The sequence below is a fragment of the Cavia porcellus genome, unplaced genomic scaffold (genome assembly GCF_034190915.1).
Source record: "Cavia porcellus strain 051 isolate PalLab524CR breed Dunkin Hartley unplaced genomic scaffold, mCavPor4.1 scaffold_8, whole genome shotgun sequence".
NCBI lineage: Eukaryota > Metazoa > Chordata > Mammalia > Rodentia > Caviidae > Cavia > Cavia porcellus.
In genome coordinates, this window is record NW_026947491.1 from 61,839,605 (window position 1) to 61,862,438 (window position 22,834).

General features: G+C 37.6%; 1 protein-coding gene and 1 long non-coding RNA gene across 6 annotated transcripts in view; one reads left to right on the forward strand and one right to left on the reverse strand.

Annotated features, from left to right (window-relative positions):
• Positions 1-8,463, reverse strand: part of LOC106028978 (uncharacterized) — a 96,941-nt gene extending 88,478 nt beyond the window's left edge. The window contains exon 1 of the long non-coding RNA XR_010049360.1: positions 8,277-8,463. This is a non-coding gene — a long non-coding RNA (uncharacterized LOC106028978). The remainder of the gene's footprint in view (positions 1-8,276) is intronic.
• The window catches only part of Cpsf6 (cleavage and polyadenylation specific factor 6), a 30,941-nt gene continuing 15,750 nt past the window's right edge, over positions 7,644-22,834 (forward strand). The window contains exons 1-7 of one of the 5 annotated variants that reach the window (XM_005006369.4): positions 7,644-7,887; positions 15,067-15,276; positions 16,798-16,901; positions 20,000-20,145; positions 21,288-21,461; positions 21,591-21,701; positions 22,147-22,651. In XM_005006369.4, the coding sequence (XP_005006426.1) occupies positions 7,828-7,887; positions 15,067-15,276; positions 16,798-16,901; positions 20,000-20,145; positions 21,288-21,461; positions 21,591-21,701; positions 22,147-22,651 (1,310 nt within the window). In that variant the 5' untranslated portion in view covers positions 7,644-7,827. The remainder of the gene's footprint in view (positions 7,888-15,066; positions 15,277-16,797; positions 16,902-19,999; positions 20,146-21,287; positions 21,462-21,590; positions 21,702-22,146; positions 22,652-22,834) is intronic. The other 4 variants (XM_005006368.4, XM_003476097.5, XM_005006370.4 and 1 more) reach the window with 4 other exon arrangements.

Here is a 22,834-nt window from a genome sequence, read left to right on the forward strand (position 1 = left end):
TATTAAGAATAGTCTTGCCCTTGAGGCATTATCAAACCCAAAAAGATAGTGGAGACTGAGCTGCAGTGTTGATATCTAGAGGAATAAAACATGGACTTTAGAACTTTCCAACAGTGAAGACCTTGGCAAACTACATTTTGGTGCAGTATGTAAAAGTATAGCACCCTGGAGTAAAGGCAAACCAAAATAAGTCAAGATAAATTCCAAGGCTGACAATTTGAGCAATATAAATTATGTGCTAGAAAACTAAGCTCTAAAATATTTTTTAAATTTAAAATCACAAAAATATAATGTTCATATCTCAAAAGATGAGTTAATACCACATGAGAATCAGTAATTTAGCAACTATATCAGAAAAAACCACCCAAAAAGAAATATAAGGCCACAAAATGATGGGAACAAGGAAAGAGTTATCTAGGTGCGATGTACCTAAAGTTTCCACACTTGAGTGATTAGGATGGAAGGATCAGTTCAGCCCATGATTTGAAAGTCAGCCTGGATAACACAGGGTGATCCTGTCTCAGAAATAAAAGTCTCACATGGTGCCACCTCAGTTCACAAATTTATTTGTTCCACGATTTGGGTCATGAACTGAATTGGTCCTGAACTAAATAAAATTTTCCAATAAAGTTCAATGTAAGTAAAGTTAATCTACCCTAAGTCATATGTATTTTTAACTATAAAAATGTGAAATAAAATACAGTACAATACAGTATAAGGAGAGAACACTAATCTTGCTTGAGGCAACTTCTGGTATGGAGGACTGGAAGGCAGATGGGAAGAAGGTTATTGTTTGAAGGGAAAGTGTCCCTCTATAAGAAAATTGAGGAGATCTCCTTCAGGGATTTCCTCTCTTCTTTGTCGCTTAGCTGCAGGATTAGTTTTGATGAAGACTGTCTAATGTCACTTGTTATTTTTCTTGTACTGCATAACTCTCCAGAAATGAGAGATTAAGTTATTGTTCAGTAGATTCAAAACTACATTCATTACAGTTGTGCTGGAGTTGTACTTCTCAAAGAAATCTTGGCACTGATTTCTTTTTTCCATAAAGGATTTTACCATATCACTGTCAACCTCTTCCCAGTCTTCCTCTTCCTCAGTGGGATGTTCCTCAACAACAGCCTTCTCCTACAGGTTCTTTCATTGTCAGGAACTATTTATAGTCCTCAACCAGCTCCTCTTTACACCATTAATGTCCAGACCCAGACTCTTGCCCATTGACAGAATCAGACCCTCCAAAGTCATTTTCAGTGACCAATTCTGGCCAGTTTTCTCCAGGCTGAGTTTAAAGTCTGGTACATGACATCTTATCAGGCTTTGTCAATTAGGTTGATGCAATGGAGGACACTGAAACATTTTTTTCAGAACCCTTTCAGAGTCAAGGATGCCTCTTTGGTGACATTAAAACACCTGGTAGAGAGTGCCTTTGTGTATAGTTTCTTGAAGTTGCAGATTGCTGGTCCATAGGCTGCAGAAGAGCCGTTGTAGCAGTAGAGGAGGACTTTGATCTTTATGAAATCATACTCAGCCACAAAGGCTGGAGGGTTGCTGGGACACTGTCCATTAAAACGGACCTTTTGGGCAGTTGGCTGTCAGAAAGCTATTTCTTAATGGTGTGTGTGAACACCTCGTTGCAGTCATTCCATGAACAACTGCCTTGTGACCCAAACTTTCTTATTGGCTCTCCATATGACAGGAAGTCTGTCCTTGTTCACTTTCTGTTCTTTGAATGCACAAGGCTTGATCTTCATACTGACACTTGTACTCACACACAGCAAAAGGATCAATCTGTCCTTTTTGGGTTTGTGCCCAAATGGTGCCTTTCCCTCCTGTGATACAGGTTCTGTTCAGCATCTTTTTCCAGAAGAGCCCTATTTCATCACAGTTGAATATTTACTGAGCAATATATACTCCTGCACTCATGAATGTCATTAATTCTTTTTTTGTGGGCTACTAGAAGTAGCCTTGTTAGAACTGGAAGCCGAATCGTGTCACACTGCACAGGCACTTCTCTTGTGGAATTTATCAAGCCACCCTCTACTGACTTTAAATGCATCACCTACTGGAGAAGAATTTTCTCGAGTAAATCATCGTTCAATTTCCTGACTTTTTCACTAACATTATCACTGCCATTCAACCACACTAACAAAAGCTTTCCTACCTCTTCCAGCACTTGTGGCTTTTCCTCAGTTAACACCATTACTCCTTTTGCCCCATCCGCTCCTTTGACGGCCTTTTATTCAAATTGAGACTGTTGACTTTGCCATTTGTACTTTGAGGCCATGTCAGTCAGGTGAATACTACACTTATGCTTTTCTACAATTTCTTTCTTCAATTCAGGGCTCATTTTCTTCAAAACTTCATTCTTACCATTCTTGCCTTACACTGTCTTGTTCCCTTCATCATTGCTCTGTACATTGTTTTTACCATTGTGCTTGATTTGCACTTTCTTTGGAGCCACAATGGGTTGAATAATACTTTGCAGTATTCTATGTGCTAGGAAGCACACAAAAAAGCTTCACAGAGAGAGTGCACAGGTCTGTCTGCCACCGTGATCTCAACTGGAAGAAGCCATGATCATGAGTCAAAGTAGAAAGGATGGCTGTAGGTGTGTTCATCACCAAATATGGAGCTCATGAAGCAAAATTTTACCAAATGACTCTGATCACGAATCTGTTTGCAAAAACAGACGTGTTTGTGAACTGAGTATTACTGTATTTATTTAGAATCATAGGAGAGAAGAAAATGGGAGCCAAACACAATGTTTGAAGAGGTAATGCCTGAGAATCAATCTTCCTTTTTTTCTTGCATATATTTGTTGTTTAGAATACACTCACTCTCACACTCTTTTGTGCCACAGCAACTAAGGGAATTTCTTAGTGGACCCACAACTATTATTTTATAAGGCTTTTGTCTTAGAAGCTAAAACAATTCCTTTACTTTATCCTTCCTTCTCAGATGGCTGAGAATTTTCCAGAACTCATGAACCATGTCAGTCCATATATTAAGAGGCAAGGTAAATTCAAAGCATCATAAACAAATACATTTTAAAGTCTACAAGATAAAAAGCAGCCATAGAAAAAGACCCCATTACTTTACAGAAAGTAGTAGCCCTAGTTACATGATTTTGTACAAGCAACAACAGAAGTCAGAACAAATCTTGGAATGATTTTTGTGTACTCCAACATAAACTGCATTTGTCACATCTTCTCTTGATTCTATTACCTTCCTTGTTCACTTACAAGGACTCCAGACAATCAAAGAAAATCTTTCGAGGACTTCCAGGAGAACATGGCGGACAGATAACAGCAACTACCGGAGGCTCTCTGAAAAACTAGGCTCAGAAGCCAGGAATGGTGCGGACTAAAGAGAATAAGCAGGTGGAGATATGCTCTGCTGATTCAGGAACGAACTGGGCTGAGAGAAACCAACTTGGAATGCAGTCCTGGCGCTAAAACAGGAACAGAAAAGCCTCAGTGTGGAGGCTGGACCCCACGCCATTGGAAGCCGTGATTTGGGTTTCCCGCCACGCGGTGGCTGGCTGCCTCTACATCGGCTCGGCAAGGAGAGAGATGCGCAGAAGCTGTGAGAACGGCAATCTGTGAACGGAGTCGAAAACAGGACGGGCAAGGAGGTGTGCACCGACTAGTGGTGAGGTGAGTGAGAGAAACTGACACTCCACCACAGTTTGACTCCAGTGGAGGACTTTCTGGGCTCGGGCAGTCCTGCGGGAGCAGGGCGCGGTGGCGACTCCAGCCACACATCCCCCTCTCGGGCGGGATTGGTGAAAAGTGCCTGGCCTGCGTGACGCTGCCAGCGGACCCAGTAGGCTAACCCAACCCAGATCCCAGATCCTGAGGGTGGCTGGGAGCGGTGGGCCCCGCGTAGGCTGCCTGGTGAGCAGTGGTGAGCAGGAACACCTAACCGGCGCAACTCGATCAGGCTGTGGCTGACAGGGAGAGAAGCTGGGCCCCTCATATAAGCTTGCATATATAAGAAACAGAGAATATGGGAAGAGGCAGCAACAAGAAAGGCTCCTCGGCCCCCAATTCTGAGAAACAGGCAATAGCGGACACCGCACCAATAGACATTAAGCGCCATATAGAGAGCCTCATAGACCAATTCAGGAATGAAGTTATCAACGACCTAAAGCTAGAAGTATGCAGAATAGTTAGAGAAATGCTAAGCACCACCCAGGAAAAAACAGATGGTGGAATGGAAGAACAGAAAAAGAGGGGAGAATCGTTTGATGGAGAAAACAGAGAAAGCGTAGAGTACGTGAAGCAGGTGCAAAGGGACTATCAAAAAACTAAGAAGTCTATCCAAGACTGGCATAACAGCTCGAAAGAAACTAAGGACAGACTATCTGATCTGGAGGGCAGACTTGTAATATGGGAGAATGAAATGAAAAACTTCTTAAAAATAACAAAGAAAAAAACAGCAATAATACAAAGACAAGAAGATGATAAGAGGAGCCATAACTTAAGGATTAAGAACATAAAAGAAGAAGTAGGGACACAAACAAATGAACTACAAAACCTACTCACAGAAATAATCCAGGAGAATTTTCCTAATTTAGCAAAAGGTAAAGATACTCAGATGTATGAGGCATATAGGACCCCAGCTACCTACAACCCAAACAGAGAAACACCCAGGCATATAATAATAAAAATTCCAGAAATTCAATACAAGAACAGAATATTAAAAGCTGTAAGAGACAAGAAACAGACCACTTACAAGGGAACACCCATCAGAATTACAGCAGATTTCTCTGCACAAACCATCAAATCACGAAGAGCATGGGGGGAAATACTTCAAGCTTTGAAAGATAATAATCTCCAGCCAAGATTGAGATATCCTGCACAACTGTCCCTGGAAATTGATGGAAAAAAAAGGTGCTTCCAGGATAAAGAGGAACTGGGAGAATTTGCAACCACCAATTCAATTCTACAGAAAGTATTGCAGGATATTCTAAAAAAAGAAAAATACAAAGAACCCAGAAATAGTGGTGGGGAGGCCACAACGAATGGAGCAGAGAACAAAATGAAGAAGACAAACTGACAGCTACTGACAGAAAAAGAGCTCAACAGAAATGAGACAGAGAAGATTGGATGATAGGAACAGCTATTTTGGAGAAAATGACATCTTAATAGGTAATACTGATTTAGTATCATCTTGTTTTGAAGTCTCATCTAGCTTTTGTTCTTCTGTCTCCAATGGTCCAAATAGGTTGTATCTTATTGGATTTTATTATGTACAATAGTATAAGCAAAAACCTTTTAAAGACAAGGAGATTATACAGAAACCATTGTTCATTTTCTGTTAGTCGATTCTAAATACTCTGTCATGCTGTCATTCTCTTAAATGGTTTTACATTGTTTTGATATACTTAATGCTACAGTATACGAAGTTGTACTCAAGGACTTCAAGGAAACAGTCAATATGGTAACTACTTTTAGGTCGGAATTATCTGGTGAAACACTATTCTGCTTAAATGGTTATGTTTTGATCTGCGCTGTTTCGCTGTTATGCCCTCTTTTATCTCAATCTCCACTCCATTATTTACTTTTTAATTTTTTTTATCCATTTAATTAAAGGGAAAAAATAGCAGGATATATTATAGTAACCCACTTTGACTTTCTATTATCTCGATTTGAAGCCCTGTATTACTCTCACCATCTTGTTTTTATTTGATGTTCCCCTATTCTGTTTTGCTGGATAGTATCAGGTTCGAAAGTTTAGGCATCAGCTGTGAAGATAATGAGATTCATTATAACACCCATTCTCGTTGACTTTTATCTACTTTTGAAGACCTACAATGTCTCCAATGTTTTGGTTTTGTCGGTTTTGTTCTTTATTGTTTTGTTCAATTGTATTATAACTAATGATATAGGCAATTCTATTAGAGATAGCGGGAGGCATTATGGTAACCATTGTTGATCACCTTGTATTATGTTTTTACATTATCTATTATGTCCACCCTTTTGACTTGACCGATTCTGTTCTGTTATGTCACATTTGGTTTTACTCTCTTCCAAAAAAGCAGTAAGAACCGTGGGAGCAATGAAACCCAAAATGTGTAATAGTCATTGTACAAAAGAGAGGAAAAGAAAGTGCTCTAAACTATATAACTGCATATATATTTAAGTGTATGATAGAAAATGGTATCACAGAGTTTTATTGCATCATTGAACAGAACTGTTTGCAGTATCATTGTTGGAGTGTCCACTCTACAAGCTTTAATTTTGTGACTTGAACAATTAATTCTAAGATGGCAATATGTAATCCATTAACTAGTGATTTCCTACTGTTCATTTTTTTTCCTCTGTAAATCTGTATAACTTGTACCCTTTCACTGTTTTTTTCTTCTTTTCTCCTTAAATAAAAAAAGTAAAAAAAAAAAAAAAAGAAAATCTTTCTATCTCAAGAATCTTAATTTAATATATATGCAAATTCTTTTTTACTTTGTAAGTTAACAACATATTCACAGGCTCCAAAGATCAGGATATGAACATCGATGGTGGGCCATTATTCTGCCTACCATACCACCAATCTAAAAAATGCAATCATTCTTGAATAGCTCTTTTTCTCAATAATGCTTCATGAGAAGAATACAAATCAGTATTTCCAAGCACTTTGCATATTAACAGTATCTTAATCTACCATCAACCTGCAAACTTGGGGAGGGAGATATTACTACATTCTGATATTAAAGATTGAAGATGAAAGTAATTTGACTGAGGTCATCTAGCTAAATGCCTGACTAGAAGTTTGAGCCCATGTTTAAGTTTTTTGTACCATATCAAGCTGTTGCTTGGCTTACTATGATTTTTGGCCAGTACCTGAAGAAACACTTTCTAATACGACAGGTTTTTGCATGCATTAGGAAGAAAAAATATGGGTGTAGGAGGGGGAAGGTTTTAAACTGGAGTGATATCTTTGAATAAAGTTTGAGGGCAAAAAACGTTAACTTTACTGTCCATGGAACTGTGGTTAAATGACTTAGATTTCTCATCTGTAAAACGCGATGTTTACATGTAATGAAACTCTTTTTTAGATCCCTCCTGGGTCGGACATTAAGAGAGAAGCTTTGGCTTCAAAATACTCTTCCTTGGTGTGTGAATAAGATGAAGTTAGAAGCATCTAAACTCTGCAAAGAAAATCTTTTATATATCAAAGGAGGAAAAAATGAAAGTTAATGAAGGACAGCAGGAGAGATGAAAGGAGCCAAAGACTACACTGAAAATTGAGATGCAACTATAAAGAGTGCAAATAAGTCAAGATATTTACCAATATCTAGCAGTTAACGATGTAAATAAAATTCTAAGGACCTTAAGATGCAGAACTAATAAGATCCTGTTCTTAATCTTGAGAAGCTCACAGAAAGCCCGGAGGGTTACATTTGGTTTTTGATCGTGGACATCTTTTAAACCCTGGACATGAAAACTGGAAATGATTTTTTTTTTTAATGTGTGTGTGTGTGTGTGTGTGTGTGTGCTAGAGGCCACGTGAAATTCTCCGGAAATAAGCGGGAGCCACTGATAACCCGGACCCGCCCCTGGAACTAGGGAACCGCAATCCTCTACCTGCCCCCAGGCCTAACCCCGACACACAAAAGAAAGAGCCTGGCCCTCCGCCCTGCTCGCCTACCCGCCCACCGGCCCACGGCCGAGCTGGGCCTCTGAGCCCCTTCGGCCCACCGCCCCCCTGCGTCCTCGGCCCTCGGAAGTGACGCAGCGCGCCCCGCCCCCGCCGCCAGATCCGCTGCTGCTCCGCGGCGGGCGGACCTGCAGGAGGCGGCGGCAGCGGCGGCTCGGCCGAGGGAAGATGGCGGACGGTGTGGACCATATAGATATCTACGCGGATGTGGGCGAAGAGTTCAACCAGGTACGTGAGCGTGCGGGCCTCCCCGCCGACGCGGACGGTGCTGCGGCCTGGACGCCGCCCCGAGCCTGCTGCGGGCCACGAGCCGGCGCGGCTGCAGACCGTGCGCCCCTTCCGCCTCCGGCCCGCGCCGCCCACCTCGACCCCGGACCTGGACCTGGCGCGGCGCCCTTCGGCTCCCGTGGTAGACCGCGCCGTTTTGCGGGCCGCGGGGCCTGCAACGCGCCCTCGGGCCGCCGCCAGCCCTCCCGCCCTGCGGCCTCACGCCCCATTGTTGGCGGCGGCCCGCGGGCGCTTCCCGCCGCGCTAGGCCCGGAGGCCGGGCCGCGTGTGCGCCGGCCGAAGAGGCAGCCCCGCGGGGCTGGCCCCGCCGCCCGGGCTCCGATTCCTACCGCCGCTCCATTTTGTCTCCCTGTCCGCGCCCAGTCGCCTCATGGAAGGCCGCGTTCAGATCCCTTTGTATCCCGCGCGCCCGGTCTCCTGGGCTCCTGTTCGCGTTTGCGACAGGTTTCGGCGTGGCGCTTTCCTCCACCCCTCTTCCTGCGTGGAAGTGGCTTCGAGGTGGGCACGTCTGCAACAAGTCCTTTGACTTTCGGACCCATGGATCGGTTTTTAAAGGCTGCGCGCTTGCCTGTTTTATGTATTGAGGTCTTGCAATGCCTTTGAGGCCCAGTTGTTCTTGGCCTTTGTGATGAGAATGAATACCTGTGAAAATAAATGGCTCGGGCCAAAAGGAAGACTTAGAAGCTCGGTGGTTGAACAAAAAGGTGGTAGCTCACCAGCAAAGCAGAGTGATAAAATGAAAGAACACTTACCCGAAGGTCTTAAGGTATGATTGAAAAATAGAGTTGCAGAAATGACCTTGTTTTTGAAAACAAAGTGTTTATCCCCCGAGGGTGCTGCTTTACCTTTTGAAAGGCTGGAGAAAGTGAGAATGTACGGTTTTTCCGGTATCTCAGAAGCCACGATTGCCTACAGCTAACTGCCGAGCTATGTTTGATGCTGTAGTAGCATCCTTATTTGTTACTAGAGAAGTGACGTTTAAGCTGTAAACCTTCTGTTCACATCTTCACTGCATTTTATATAGTAAAATTTTTTAAAAAGACAGATTTTTGCTAACCGTAATGAATCTAAAAGCTTTTTTAAAAACTATTTTCCAGGTCCATGCGAGAACCGTAATAAAATTCCATTGGTTAATTCATCCCACCTTTCCATTAAGTCCAATTTGTGACTAGAAGTTAAGATTTTTAAAAATATGGGAACTCAGAAATCTTCACTGTTTTCCAGAATGACCTTGTGACTCAGATCTAAATATTAAGAAAGAAAAGCAATTTTCATTAGGCTGTAAATGTTTACTACACTGTTAAAAAAACTCGGATACGTTTAAATGTAACCCATTGTAATAAAACTGTTAGGTTTGAAAATCTGTTTTTACTGAGCTTATATTTTGAATACTTCTCTTGAGTGATGACGATTCTAATGCTTTTAAGCTCAGTAGACAAAAGATCTCTAGGAAATTTCCTTTCACTTATCAAGTGAGCGTTAACATCACATCCAAAAGACAGCCATAACTGCAAGTAAGGCAACAATTAAGTACATTGTTTGTAAAGGAGCTCTTAGATGCTTCCTCTTCAGAATTGCTTTTCGTTTGTCGATTTTGTGTCGATTCTATGTGTTTGCTATACACAATGATTACATTCCTCATGGGAATTGCTCCTTGTACATAACACGTTTTTCGTTCTCTTCCCCTTTTTTCCATCCCCTCTCCCTCCATCTTTTGGTCTCCTCCCTTTGCAAAAGATTTGTCCCCAAGTTTTCTATTATCTTTTATTTTGCTCTGAAGTTTTTGTGAAATTAAAGAATTTAAGAAAAAAAGTGTTCAAGATCATTTTTATTAGCTGTTCTACAAGAAAATGTATTCCTTTATCTTTCTTTGCACAGTAAGGAAGCTAAGCTTTTTTCAGTATCTCTTTATGAAATATTTTTGGGTTTTTTATGTACCTAATTTGGAAGAGACATCTCCTTTACCCTGATAAGTGGATGGAGTGATGCTTTCTTATCTTTGTGCAGTAACTGTTGCTAAGCAGGAGGTAAGAAGAGATTAAAATTTTGTGGGCCCAGTGAAGATTACATTATAGGGGTTTTTTAAATGTAACTCTTGTACTTACAGAATTACAGCTAATGCAGTTGTATAATTTTAACAGTAAAGTTTTCATGTTTGAATAGATTGATAGAAAAATTAAGTAGAGACATTATTTTGTACATGATTGGTCTTTGTAGTCTGCTTGCTTTGTTAATTCCTAAACACCAATAACAAAATGACCACAAAAAGATTGGTAGTCATTGTTAAGATTTATTCTTTTTTAATGTTACTGTCAGAAATATTTTTATCATTGTTTATAGTTGATTAAAAGGTTTTAAGGTACCATTACCTAGTCTTTTATCTTGGCTTCTAAGCTCCTGTAAATATTTTAGAAAATTTTTAATCTCCAGTGTGAGCTGCAGTTCTAATTGCAGCAGAAATTTTGATAACTTTAGTCATTTATTTCCCATTTTCCACTGTTTTAAATAGTTACCCTTTCAGGAAATTTTTTGAAATGTTGGTGTAAGCACAGTATTCAAAAAGTGAAGCCTCTGGTAATCTTAGAAGAAATTAGTTTGGGGATTGAGTGAAGAAAACATTGATGAAACTGGTAGATTTTTTTTTTAACCAAATAAATTTAAATTGAATAGAGAATGAAGATGGGCAGTATTACAAGGGATTGATTATTCTTCACGGGTCCTGTTTAGTTCTGAATTGAAGGTTTTTGGATGTCTCCAAATTAAAAATAGTTTAAGGTTTAGTAGAATTGCTTCTAAAGCTCTACTTTATTTGCAGTTGATATACTTTATCAGTTTACTTTGGACTAGGATTTGAATTCAGTTGTAGTTCACTGGCCTAGTATTTAGTAGTTTCAGACTTTACTTTGACCCAAGCTAAATAATAATTTAAAATATTAAGGTTCAAAATAATGTTAACTCAAGAATCCTACCAGCAAGAGATATCATAGTCTCTACTCTTGGAGTATGCTATGGGGTGAAGGTGAAAGACAATTACATAATTACAACATATTGACAAGTCCTTTATTGTAGCTGCTACTCCTGTGTCTGTAACTGTAGAATTTTATTTATAGTGGAGAGGTGAGGATCAAGAGAAATTCTGTGAACTCAGGTTGTGAGTTCATATTTTGGAATATTTGTGTAGACTTACCAGTTGAGCATCCCTAATCTGAAATCAGAAATCCTTCAAAATGTTGACACTAAAAAAGTTTTGGATTCTTTTGATTAAGGATGTTGAACTTGTACTCTGTATTGAGGTGATTTGTATTTTGCTTGTTTGGAGGTCAAAAGCTGTTATGTAAAATTTTAACTTCTGGTTTGTCAGGCTTTGGCTGACATATTGATAGCAATTTGACCACCCCAACTTTAAGTAAACAGAGGTAGTAGTGTAGGTGGAAAAAAAATTAATTTAGGAGTTAAGGACCTAGTCATCCTCAAGTCAGCTTTCATTTCATGAATCATTTTGCTTTATTAGTCATTATTTACTCTAGCCAATTGTTTAGCCAGTTATAGAAAATAGGTTTATTGGACAAAAATTGGTGCAGCATTTTCTGTGATAGTTTATGTTTAATAGACAATGGTTTGTGATAAGTTTGTAAGATTCATAGTGAGGTTTAAGTAGATATTGATTCAGACACATGGATAGAAAGTGTTTCGGGGAGTTAGAATTCGTCAGTTGGATTTTATTGTTTATGAGCCTAGTTAATTTAGCTGCCTATTAGTTATGCACTTTGTGGTTTGTGTGGCATATTTTAAGCATTAATTCGGCTTCCTCACTGTTGAGCTTCTTACAGGGATTATAAACTGATTCTAGTATGTACTCAAAACATAATCAGAAAGTGGTGTTTTCTTAAATACAATTAGTCTTCTGTATCCATAGGTTCCACAACCACAGATTAAATGAACCACAGAAATAAAATATTTAGGGTAAAAATTGTATCTACTGATTGTGCAGACTTTTTCTTAGTATAATAATTTACATAGAGTTTACAACTGCTACTTACATAGCTTAAATTATATTGTGTTGTAAATAACCTAAAAATGACTTAAAATATAAGAAAGGATTGTGTTGCTTATGTACTATATTACATCAGCTGCAGATTGTGGGATGCTTGTACCAGCTTGAGAGTAATATGCTGGAATATATGCCCTGTTGTTAATACAGTGGAACAACTGTTATGTATTAGGTTATATACAGTTGGATTTTGTGTTAGTATTTCTCTTTTGTGGTGTAGAATGCATTTTGTTAAATACAAAATGCTACCCTCTACCTCTTTTATTTTTTTAAATGGACATGATTGTTATATCCTGGGGTTTTTTTTTTTTGTTATTATTGTTAGATTGGCTTTGAAACATGACCTTTATTGTGTGTTGTTGATAGTATCCTACAGAGTGCATATGGTATTAACTATAATTTTAGGGCTGTTAAGAGCAATATTGGAGCTGTGAAGGAGAATGAATAATACCTTGATAGCTCTGTTGGTGGTACCAATAATGTCATATAGTATATGTGTGATATTAAACTTCTTATAAGGATGTTTAGGGAAAAACTCGTAGTGATGAAGCTTGAGAAACAGTGCCTTCAGGGAGCTAATAGGATATTGGTCATTTTTCTATTCGTTTTATTTTTAAGTGCTTTTTCTGTCTAGGCAGCAGCTATTTGTATATCACATAAAACAGTACTAACTCAGTTAAAATGAGAAGTAATAATTGAAAACACGCTTCACATAGAACTTGGCAGTATTTGACTATTTTTCCTTGACAAAGTAGAAATCTTTGTTTTTTATTTGTTCAATTTTTCAGAGCTCTCTTTATATGTGACCTGTGATGGACATTTTGCATAATTTCAGAATGTGCATATTTCTTGATTTTAGTTGAAATGAAATTGGATGTATTCTGTATTTTTAATATGAAAGATAAATACAATATTATGAAGCTGAAAACAAGTTACTGATACTACAAGAGTTAAAATGCTTTGAGTTGCGTTTTTAAAATAATGATGGCAAATGTATTTAGATTACTTAATATTTTTTCATAAAGTCCAAATGTATACTGTTTGGGGCCTTGAGACACAGTGAAGCTAATTAGTTCACCAAGAGCTCAAACTCCAGGATCGAGGTCTCATTTAGCATCATACTTCTGGTCCAACTACCAGACAAAATGGCTGATTCTAAGTATTGGTTTAAGGGTATCAGTGTGGAAAGTGAGTTGTCAGTGTAGGAATTCATAGACATATAAAAAATAGTGATTTTAATACACTGTTACTGTAGCTGCAATTAATGCTTGTAAATTATTGTCTACTTACATAAATTTTTTCAGATTTACAATTAAAGAAAACAGTATCTTAACCTGTTAGTGTAAGTAAAAGTATAAATTTGAATGTTTAGCTTTGCTATTAATTCTTACATTCTTTTTTACTCTTCCTCAGACCATATATTGTGGTTCGTCTTTGCTTTTAGGATGGAAACAACTCCTTTTGAGTAATAATTCTACTTGTACAGAATGAGATTGTCAAGAGCTTAAAGTGTTCACTACCCCTTGTGGGAAGCTTTGTAGTATCTTAAATATATGAAATTACTGTTGGTTGCATCCATACCACCTGAAACTTTGTAACAAAATTTAGCCTCATTTTTTTTTAACTGTCACTACAATTTCAGTATATTTAATACTTAGGGACTATTGTGTACAAACAACATAAAGTTAGTGGCATTACTTATGATTTGTGGTCTTAGTTTCTTCTCTTTGGTAAAAGTGATTTTGTTCTCTGACATAACCTTAGTATTCTGAATCCCTTGTGAAATAAGTATTACAGAATTGTGCATTATGACAAATGAAACTGAAATGTAAAAATTCTTCCATATAATTAGTAAATTGGACAGGTCATTTAGGAAGATTATCTAAGGATGACATTACATACTTGATGTCTGAATATGTGTATGAATTTTTTTTTCTTTGCTCTAAGTCATTTTCTTTTTGGTTTCTTGTTAAAAATATCTTACTCAGGCTGTTTTTTTGAGTAACAGAAAAATAGCCATGCTCCCATAGTCTCTTATTGATCTGTTCTCCATCATACACATGTTTTCTCTTGGTCGTTGTCTGCATACTGGTCCCTGAAACTTATCACTTCTTCTTAATTTGTTAATAAATTGTATATACTGAATTGTGTCTCAGCAGTTAAGGCATCTTGTAATTCTTTTTCCTTTTATTGCAAATGTTCTGCTTCAGAAGAATAAAATACTTCAAATTGATTTGAGCTACTTTGGAGTTTTATCTCTGCTACGGGCTTAGTCAGGCTTCTGAGCCAGTAGTGGTTACCAAAGGCAATCAAATGGTGGTGTGTGTTGTGCTAATACCTATACTGCATTTTTCTTGTGTTTGTCATTCTTTTGATTTTGAACTGTTTACCTATTTCATTTTTTATTTTCTTTATTCCTTGGTTATCATTTTAGACATGTCAGTGATATCACTAGATTGCTTTAATTCTGTTGGTGAAACTTAATGGCCAAAGGTTTACTAGGTCTGTATTTGAATACTTTTTGCTAATCTATTTGACTAGACATCTAAGAAGTCAGGTAAGCACTGGCTTTTCGTTGACCAAGAATATTATTGTGAGATACTAATTTGGATAGCTCTATGTATATTTCATTAGTTGTTTCTGTAGATCATTTGTCATTTTTCATCCCTTTTCTGTGGCTCAGTTTACTTTTCTTTTTCTGAAACTATTAGCTTTTTCAAGATTAACAGCAAGAACTGAATACCACAGAAAATAGTTGTTCTTTGTCGTGATTAAACACTGAAAACCTACAATAGCTCTGATTTTTTGTTTGTGGTACTCTTTATGTCAAATATTTTAAGTTTTCTACTTGAATTCATATATTATTAAGAATATTTTACTTCTAAAAAAAGTTTTAGTTATAGTCACCATTCAAGTGTATGTATTAAATAAGGTGGGAAGGCCTGTACTGAGCTTTTTGAGCCTTTTTCTGTCATTAGACTTTTAAAGTTAGAAAGTTGAATGAATTTGTATCCAAATGGTAATATTCTGACTGTTGTTTAACCTGGAGCATTATTTCTGTGTCTTAGGAAGCGGAATATGGTGGGCATGATCAGATAGACTTGTATGATGATGTCATCTCCCCATCTGCAAATAATGGAGATGCTCCAGAAGACCGGGATTACATGGATACTCTTCCACCAACTGTTGGTGATGACGTGGGGAAAGGAGCTGCACCAAATGTTGTCTATACATATACTGGAAAGAGAATTGCATTATATATTGGAAATTTAACTTGGGTGAGTAAAGTAACAAGAACTAAATTACAGGTATTGCTATAGCTAGTCTTTTTTGTCTGGAGCTTTAAAATAAAAATTCGAAGGTATTGTTTTTCTTTAAGTGTTTGACAAGCAAAATCAGGTGCCTTTCAAAGACCATTAGTTTCAATTCTGTTTGAATTTTATGTCCTTTCTTCTCACCTTGGTAGACATACCAGTTAAATGCAAATAGTTTTTTGTCTTCAATTGTTGTTCTTTATATTACTACTTGCTCACTTCAGATACTCATATTTACTAAGAAAAATGTTCACATAGGGTTTCAAATCAGGATTCAAAAGACATGAAAACCACTCATGGTCTTAAAATATTGTTCATTTTCTAATTTAAAATACTGACTTGTCATTCTTGTTATTTTGAAATCTGATTTATAAAAATACTGCTATGTACTTTGTATTTTAGTTTTGAGTTGTTTCATGAAACTTGAAAATTACTAAGAGCTTCATTAACTATATATCCAGTATATCTATTTGTATTAGCATTAAACCTGAAATATTCACTAAAGCAATCCTATAGAATTTTTCATCTCCACTATTATATTTCAAAGTTTGAATATATAGATCTAAAAGTCAAAATAAACCTCAGCACTTTTCTACTTTGTTGAAAACATTCACTTATTTTTTATTCAGTACTGGGAATTGAACCCAGGGATTCACACATGCTAGGCAGGTGCTTCTCCAGTGGGCTGCATGTTCCAGCTGTTTTTATTTTTTGAGACAAGTTCTTGCTGAGTTACCCACGCTGGCCTCATTGTAATCCTTCTGCCTAAGCATCCCTAATGGTTGAGATTACAAGTGTGTGCTCCTTGTAAATTTGTGTATCTAACTAAAAAATGTTTTACTTAAAAACATTTTTTTAGACTGACGTCAAACTTCCCACAATGCAATGTAAGCAGTCTTTGGAAACAGTAACAGTGTATTTATGAGAATGTAGTTGCTAAAGAATTTGAACCTTAGTTCCATCATCTTATTTTTGTGACTTAGTTGTTTGCCCTGTTTCCTCTGTGTCAAATGGGAATAATAGGGCTTACAGCATTTTAAGAGTTCTGTAGTTGATATAAAGTACATAGTAGGTACTAAACACATGTTAGCTTTTTATCTTTCCATTTTATATTCAAGGATAAGATGAAAATTATTTCAAACAGTGTTTTCCTTTAAAGGGAGGAAGTGACAAGTGAGATTGGTTTTATTGAGAATTTAAAATCATAGCAGTTTAAAGCTGGAAAGAACTAGAAACTCTTAAGAGTAAAAATCTATCTTACCTCTGAGGGTAGGTACCGTCTATTTCCAAAATTCTTATCAGGGAATGAAGTTAGGGTCTTTGTGATATTTTAAAAATTGGATGCTGACTGCTAGTAATTATGCTTAAATTTGCACTGAGCAATAATTTTCCCTTTATCTTGAGTTTACTGATAAAAGCTCCCATTTGAGCAATAAAAATTCTGGAGACAGTCTCAGTGGTTAATAAGGGAAACATGTCTTACAGTGGACAACAGATGAAGACTTAACTGAAGCAGTTCATTCTTTGGGAGTAAACGATATTTTGGAGATAAAATTTTTTGAAAATCGGGCAAATGGCCAGTCAAAAGGGTAAGAATTTGAGTTTATATTATGTTAGTAGCTTTTGATTATAATTTATAAAGTTAGTTTCCCTTGATGTTTAATTACAACCAGAACACATGATTACACTGGAGGATCTTAGGCAGAGATTTTTTTTTTTTTTTAAACACATACCTTGTTATTTAGCACGTAAAACTAGCGGAGTTGGTTGTGGACAAACTAGGCCTGCTTTCCTGAGTTTTCTCCATCTGTGGTTGAAATGACAGTTGATAGGTGTAGTAATCTGCCTGTGGTTGAGATGTGAGAAAATGGGCAACTGGAGAACAATGTGAGTAAGCTGGATGTATTGCTTTTTATTTTTGATTATAAAACTATAAATTAAATAGGTTCATGTGGGAACATTAAAAATACAGACATCCAAAGGTAAGAAAATGCAATAATGGCACCAACTGAACCATGTACATATTGTCACATATCTTTACTGTGTGTGTGTGTGTGTGTGTGTGTGTGTGTGTGTGTGTGTGTGTGTATAGGTTTTCCTTTAAAAAGTGTTAATACAATTTGCATGTTTTCAAAAGGTTTGGTACAGAGTAGAACAAATATTTAGCAATAAACACCCATCTCCCTTTCTTATATTTTGCTACTTTGGTGGTTTCCATTTTTTGCCTATCATAAATAATGTTTCAGCAGGTATAGTTTTATATAAACCTTGAGAAAGGTTTTTTTTTTTTTTTTTGCCAGTACTAGAGATTGAACGTCTTTTAAAAATTTGTTTAGAGGCAGTTCTTATTAAGTTGCTCAGGGTTGGATCAATCTTGGCTCTTCTGCCTCAGCCTCCCAGAGTGCTGTGATTACAGGCATGTACCACCACACTGGGCTAGATTTTTTTTAAGTGATAAATTATGGTATAGATAAATTAGGTAAAGTAAAAAATATGGTGGCTTTCTATTGCTTCACTTGTCCCAAGTCACAATCATCTCATCTTAGCAGTAGCTTTGAACTGACATCCCTATTGCCCCTCAATCTCCTGGGGTGTATCAGTTCCATATAGATGTTTTTCAAGGGCTTGATTTTAAGGTAATACTAGTATCCTGTTTAGGATCTTGGGATGGTTTGTTATCTCAGTGTTAATACCTTGGTCTGCAAGGTGATGCGTGATCTGTTCCCTTACCTCTTCTACTGTTCTACTTTTCTACTTGTTTGGGGTCATGTTAGTTCCTTTGCTGTTTTTTCAACAAATCTCTGTGTTAGAATTTTAGTGGTTTACTTTTCTTTACAAATATCCATCCACATGGCTCATTTTTATTTTCTTTTTCTGAAAGGGATCTCATTTGATCTTGCTTAGGCTGGCACTGAACTCACACCAAAGTACCCAGCTCCATGGTTCAATCTTTCACTTCTGTTAGGATTCAAACTATTATAGAGTTTTCTTTTCTGAACACTATAAAACAACAACATTATGTTTAATTCCTTTTTTTCTTATTTATTATCTTTCCTCACTGGATTATAAACTCCTCAAGAGCAGGGGTTTTGTTTTGTTTACATCAGCCTTAGAGTATTTGAGAATAAGAGCTGGTGCTCTGTGAATAATTATTTAATGAAGTTTTCTTTTTCCTTTTTCTGGTGCTGGGGATTGAATCTGGGGCCTTGTTTATGCTGAGTAGATGGATGCTTTACTGTTGAGCTGTAACCCAGCCCACTTAAATTGTAATATTGTGATTCAGATAATCCATTCATACATTTGCTAAGTAGAGTGAAGGATCTGGTCTAGGACCATATTGAACATTAGAGAAGAAAAAGTTTCTTACCTAATGAGACCCCCCTACCCCAGTAATCTAGGCTATTCTGTAATCATACTGATTGATAGTTTAGTTTTTAAATTATGTTGTTATTTTTCTAGAGTATTTTTCTTATAAGATTCATCCATTTAAAGTGTGCAATTCAGTGATTTTTTTAGCATACTGACAAAGTTGAGCAACCATTGCCACCATCTAATTTCAGAACATTTCATCACCCTCAGAAGAAACCTTGTGCCCATGAGCATTCACCAGTCTGCCCACCTCCCTGCTGACAACCACTGATGTACTTTCTGTCTTTGGATTTGCCTGTTCTGGATATCCTGTCTATTCATTTCTTGTAAATGAAATCGTACAACATGGCCTTTTGTGTCTGGCTTCTTTTGCTTAATGTAATGTTTTCAAAGTTTGTGTTGCAGCAGATATCAGCCTTTCTTTTACCAGCCTTTTTTAATTCAAATAATATCCCATTATATGAATATAACACTTTATTTTTAAATCCATCATCCATTAGATGAGCATTTGGATTCTTACTTTGCAGTTAAGGGAAATGTCCCTATAAATATTATATTTACCAGTTTTGTGTGAATGTTTGTGTTTGGTTTTATGGGCTATATACCTAGAAATAGAATTAAGTGATAACTTTCTTTAGCATTTTAAAGAATTGGGAATTGATAGCGATACTATTTTACATGCTCATCATTAATACATGAGAGTCCTAGTTTTTCCATATCCTCACTAACACTGTTTTTATGATTATTATAGTTATCTTAGTGTAAAAACAAGCCTACTGCCTATAAGCTGATGGATGCATTTTTAGAAAATACAGTATAGCTACCATGGAATATTGCTTAGTCACAAAAAGAAGTAGTACATTTAACATGGAAGAATCAAGTTACTATGCTAAGTAAAAGAAGCTGTTTATAAAAGAGGACTCTGTATAATCCTATTTACATGAAATTCTAAAGTAGGTGAATCCATAGAGACAAAGTAGATTCCCTGGGTTTGAGGGATGGGAGAAAATAGGAGTGAAGGCTGCTGGTGATGGGAGTTTCTGAGAGTGATGAAAATGTTCTAAAATCGGTAATTGTAGAAGTCGTGAATATACTGAAACTACTGAAATTGTACGTTTTAAATGAGTGACTTTTATATATTCTATATAGTACATTTTCATATCTGTTAATAGATGTGAGAGTATAAACATTTGTAGTTTTAAGAAGTATTTTTTGGGCTTCGAAGATAAAAATATATTTAGACCATTTCTTTTTTAATAACAGTAACTATTAGTTCCTTCTCAACTTTATGCCTCCACCCCTTTAAACCACCTCTTAGATTTGCACTTGTTGGTGTTGGATCTGAAGCATCTTCAAAAAAGTTAATGGATCTGTTGCCTAAAAGAGAACTTCATGGTCAGAATCCTGTTGTAACTCCATGCAATAAACAGTTCCTGAGTCAATTTGAAATGCAGTCCAGGAAAAGTAAGCAATCTCTCAGAGGCCTTTTTAAAAGATTTTACATTTTAAACAATACTGCTTGTGTTAGGTGTTATGCTAGAGAACTTACCTATTTACTGTTTACATATCTAGTAGTTCATTAAAGATTTTGTTTTTCTTATTCTTTCTTTAAAAGTCCTTGCTGTTACTTGATTTCATCATTGGTTATGACTATAGACCCTGGTCCTGTTACATTTTTCTGTAGATCTCACAGGCCCAAAAGTATATGATACTGTATTGCTGCCATTATTGTCCTATCCTTCCCATCTTAGAGAAAGAGGAAAACTGCATTTTAATCCTTAGCATGAAGGAAAGCTGTTGTGGATATATGTTACGTTTGCAGAGAGAACCACTGATAATCAGAAAATATTTGTTGGTTTTCTGATTGGCACCAAGACTTTTCGTTTTGTTTTCTTTTTGGTTTTTTGACACAGGGTCTTGCTATGCAGTTCAGACTGGCCTTGAACTCATTTTGTAGCCTAGGCTGGCCTTGAACTCACAGCGATCCTCCCGCCACAGTCTCCAAGTGCTGGGATTACAGGTGTGCGCCACCACATCCGGTGACACCAAGATTTTTCACCACTTGGTAAAGTGAATGTACAAAAGATATTACATACTTATGGATGTTAACAATTAACGAGATAGGTGAACGTATAATTAACAGAAATTCAAGTGGTTGTTTTCTTTTAATGGTTTAGTAGTTAAGACTTTAACTGAAGAATATATTGCAAAGTTTAAATGATCTGTACTACTGGAATTAAGATTTCTGTTGAATAGTTTATTGTCTTGGCTGCTATAGAGTACTGGTATTTTGAAAGTAACTCATTTACTCAGTGGAAATAACCTTTTTTTTTTTTTTTTTTGAAAAAACATTTATATCCAGTAAGACTTAAAAAGGGTGCCTACTTGGCAAGCACAAGATCGTGAGTTTGACCAAAAAAGGACTTAATAGATTTCAATATTTTCCTTATCAGTGATTCTCAAGTGGTTTGCACAGGCTCGAGACTTCTGCTAATTAATAGATAGTGTAAGTGAACTTTGAAATAAGAATTGTTTCTGTTAACAGTGGTTACATTTCAGAGAACTGTTTTAATGAGTGCTACTTAAGAGTATTTGGATGTTTGCAGCTACACAATCAGGACAAATGTCTGGGGAAGGTAAAGCTGGCCCTCCAGGAGGCAGTTCACGTGCAGCATTTCCACAAGGTGGTAGAGGACGGGGCCGTTTTCCAGGGGCTGTTCCCGGTGGGGACAGATTTCCTGGGCCAGCAGGACCAGGAGGGCCACCCCCACCTTTTCCAGGTAAAGCTTTTCTTATATTACCATAGATAAAATGTGTCTACCTAATATCTCTTTTCCTTTTCTCTCTTTTTCAAGTAATGTATTATTAATGTGACTTACTCTCCTTGTTATGCTATTTTTGGAATCCAGGAAATTTGATCAAGCATCTTGTTAAAGGAACTCGGCCTTTGTTCCTGGAAACTAGGATTCCATGGCATATGGGGCACAGCATAGAGGAATTACCCATTTTTGGCCTAAAAGGTCTTTATTTTTCTCCAAACTTGCTTGACTTATATATAGAATATATACATCCGTCTTATTTTCTTACCTCTTAAAAAACCCTTTCAAGACCATTTTTCCTTGTTCCACTTTCTAGCTTGGCATCAGAGTAGAATATAAGGTGGGTGATTTCAATGTAGTGTGTATACACTCAAAAATGGAAAATATCTCTAAGCACTGTAATTTTCGAAGTTTGTTTTCAGTATAATCTTTCTTAAACATAAATTGAACTATTTAAATTTATAAGGATATCCTTCACTTTTATTAGTTGTTAGTATAGCATTTGCATATGAGTTTCATTTAAAGAGAAAGAATCTTGGTTTTTAACTTATGCTATAAAATATGATCTTGGCATGTAAAAGTTAAAATATCTTTATTATTGAAGTATTTTTTTCTTTCTCTTTTTCTCTCCACCCCCCTCTTGTAGCTGGACAGACTCCACCACGCCCACCCTTAGGTCCTCCTGGCCCACCTGGCCCACCAGGTCCTCCTCCTCCTGGTCAGGTTCTGCCGCCTCCTCTAGCTGGGCCTCCTAATCGAGGAGATCGCCCTCCACCACCAGTTCTTTTTCCTGGACAGCCTTTTGGGCAGCCTCCATTGGGTCCACTTCCTCCTGGACCTCCACCTCCAGTTCCAGGTTATGGCCCCCCTCCTGGCCCACCACCTCCACAACAAGGACCACCGCCACCTCCAGGCCCCTTTCCACCTCGCCCACCAGGTCCACTTGGGCCACCCCTTACACTTGCTCCTCCTCCGCATCTTCCGGGACCACCTCCAGGTGCCCCACCGCCAGCTCCACATGTGAATCCAGCTTTCTTTCCTCCACCAACTAACAGCGGCATGCCTACATCAGATAGTAGAGGTCCACCACCAACAGACCCATATGGCCGAGCTCCACCATATGATAGGGGTGACTATGGCCCCCCTGGGAGGTAAGTTAGTATGTAGCAATGAAAATATTTGCTCGGGAAAGCGGGGGTGGGGGGGTAGGGAGGTGGGGCGGGGCGGGAATACTAATTCTGGGAAGTCTTCCAGTAACTGAGGCAGGAGGATTGTTGTGAGTTTGAGGCCACCCTGAACTACATAGCAAGACCCTGTCTCCAAAAAAAAAAAAA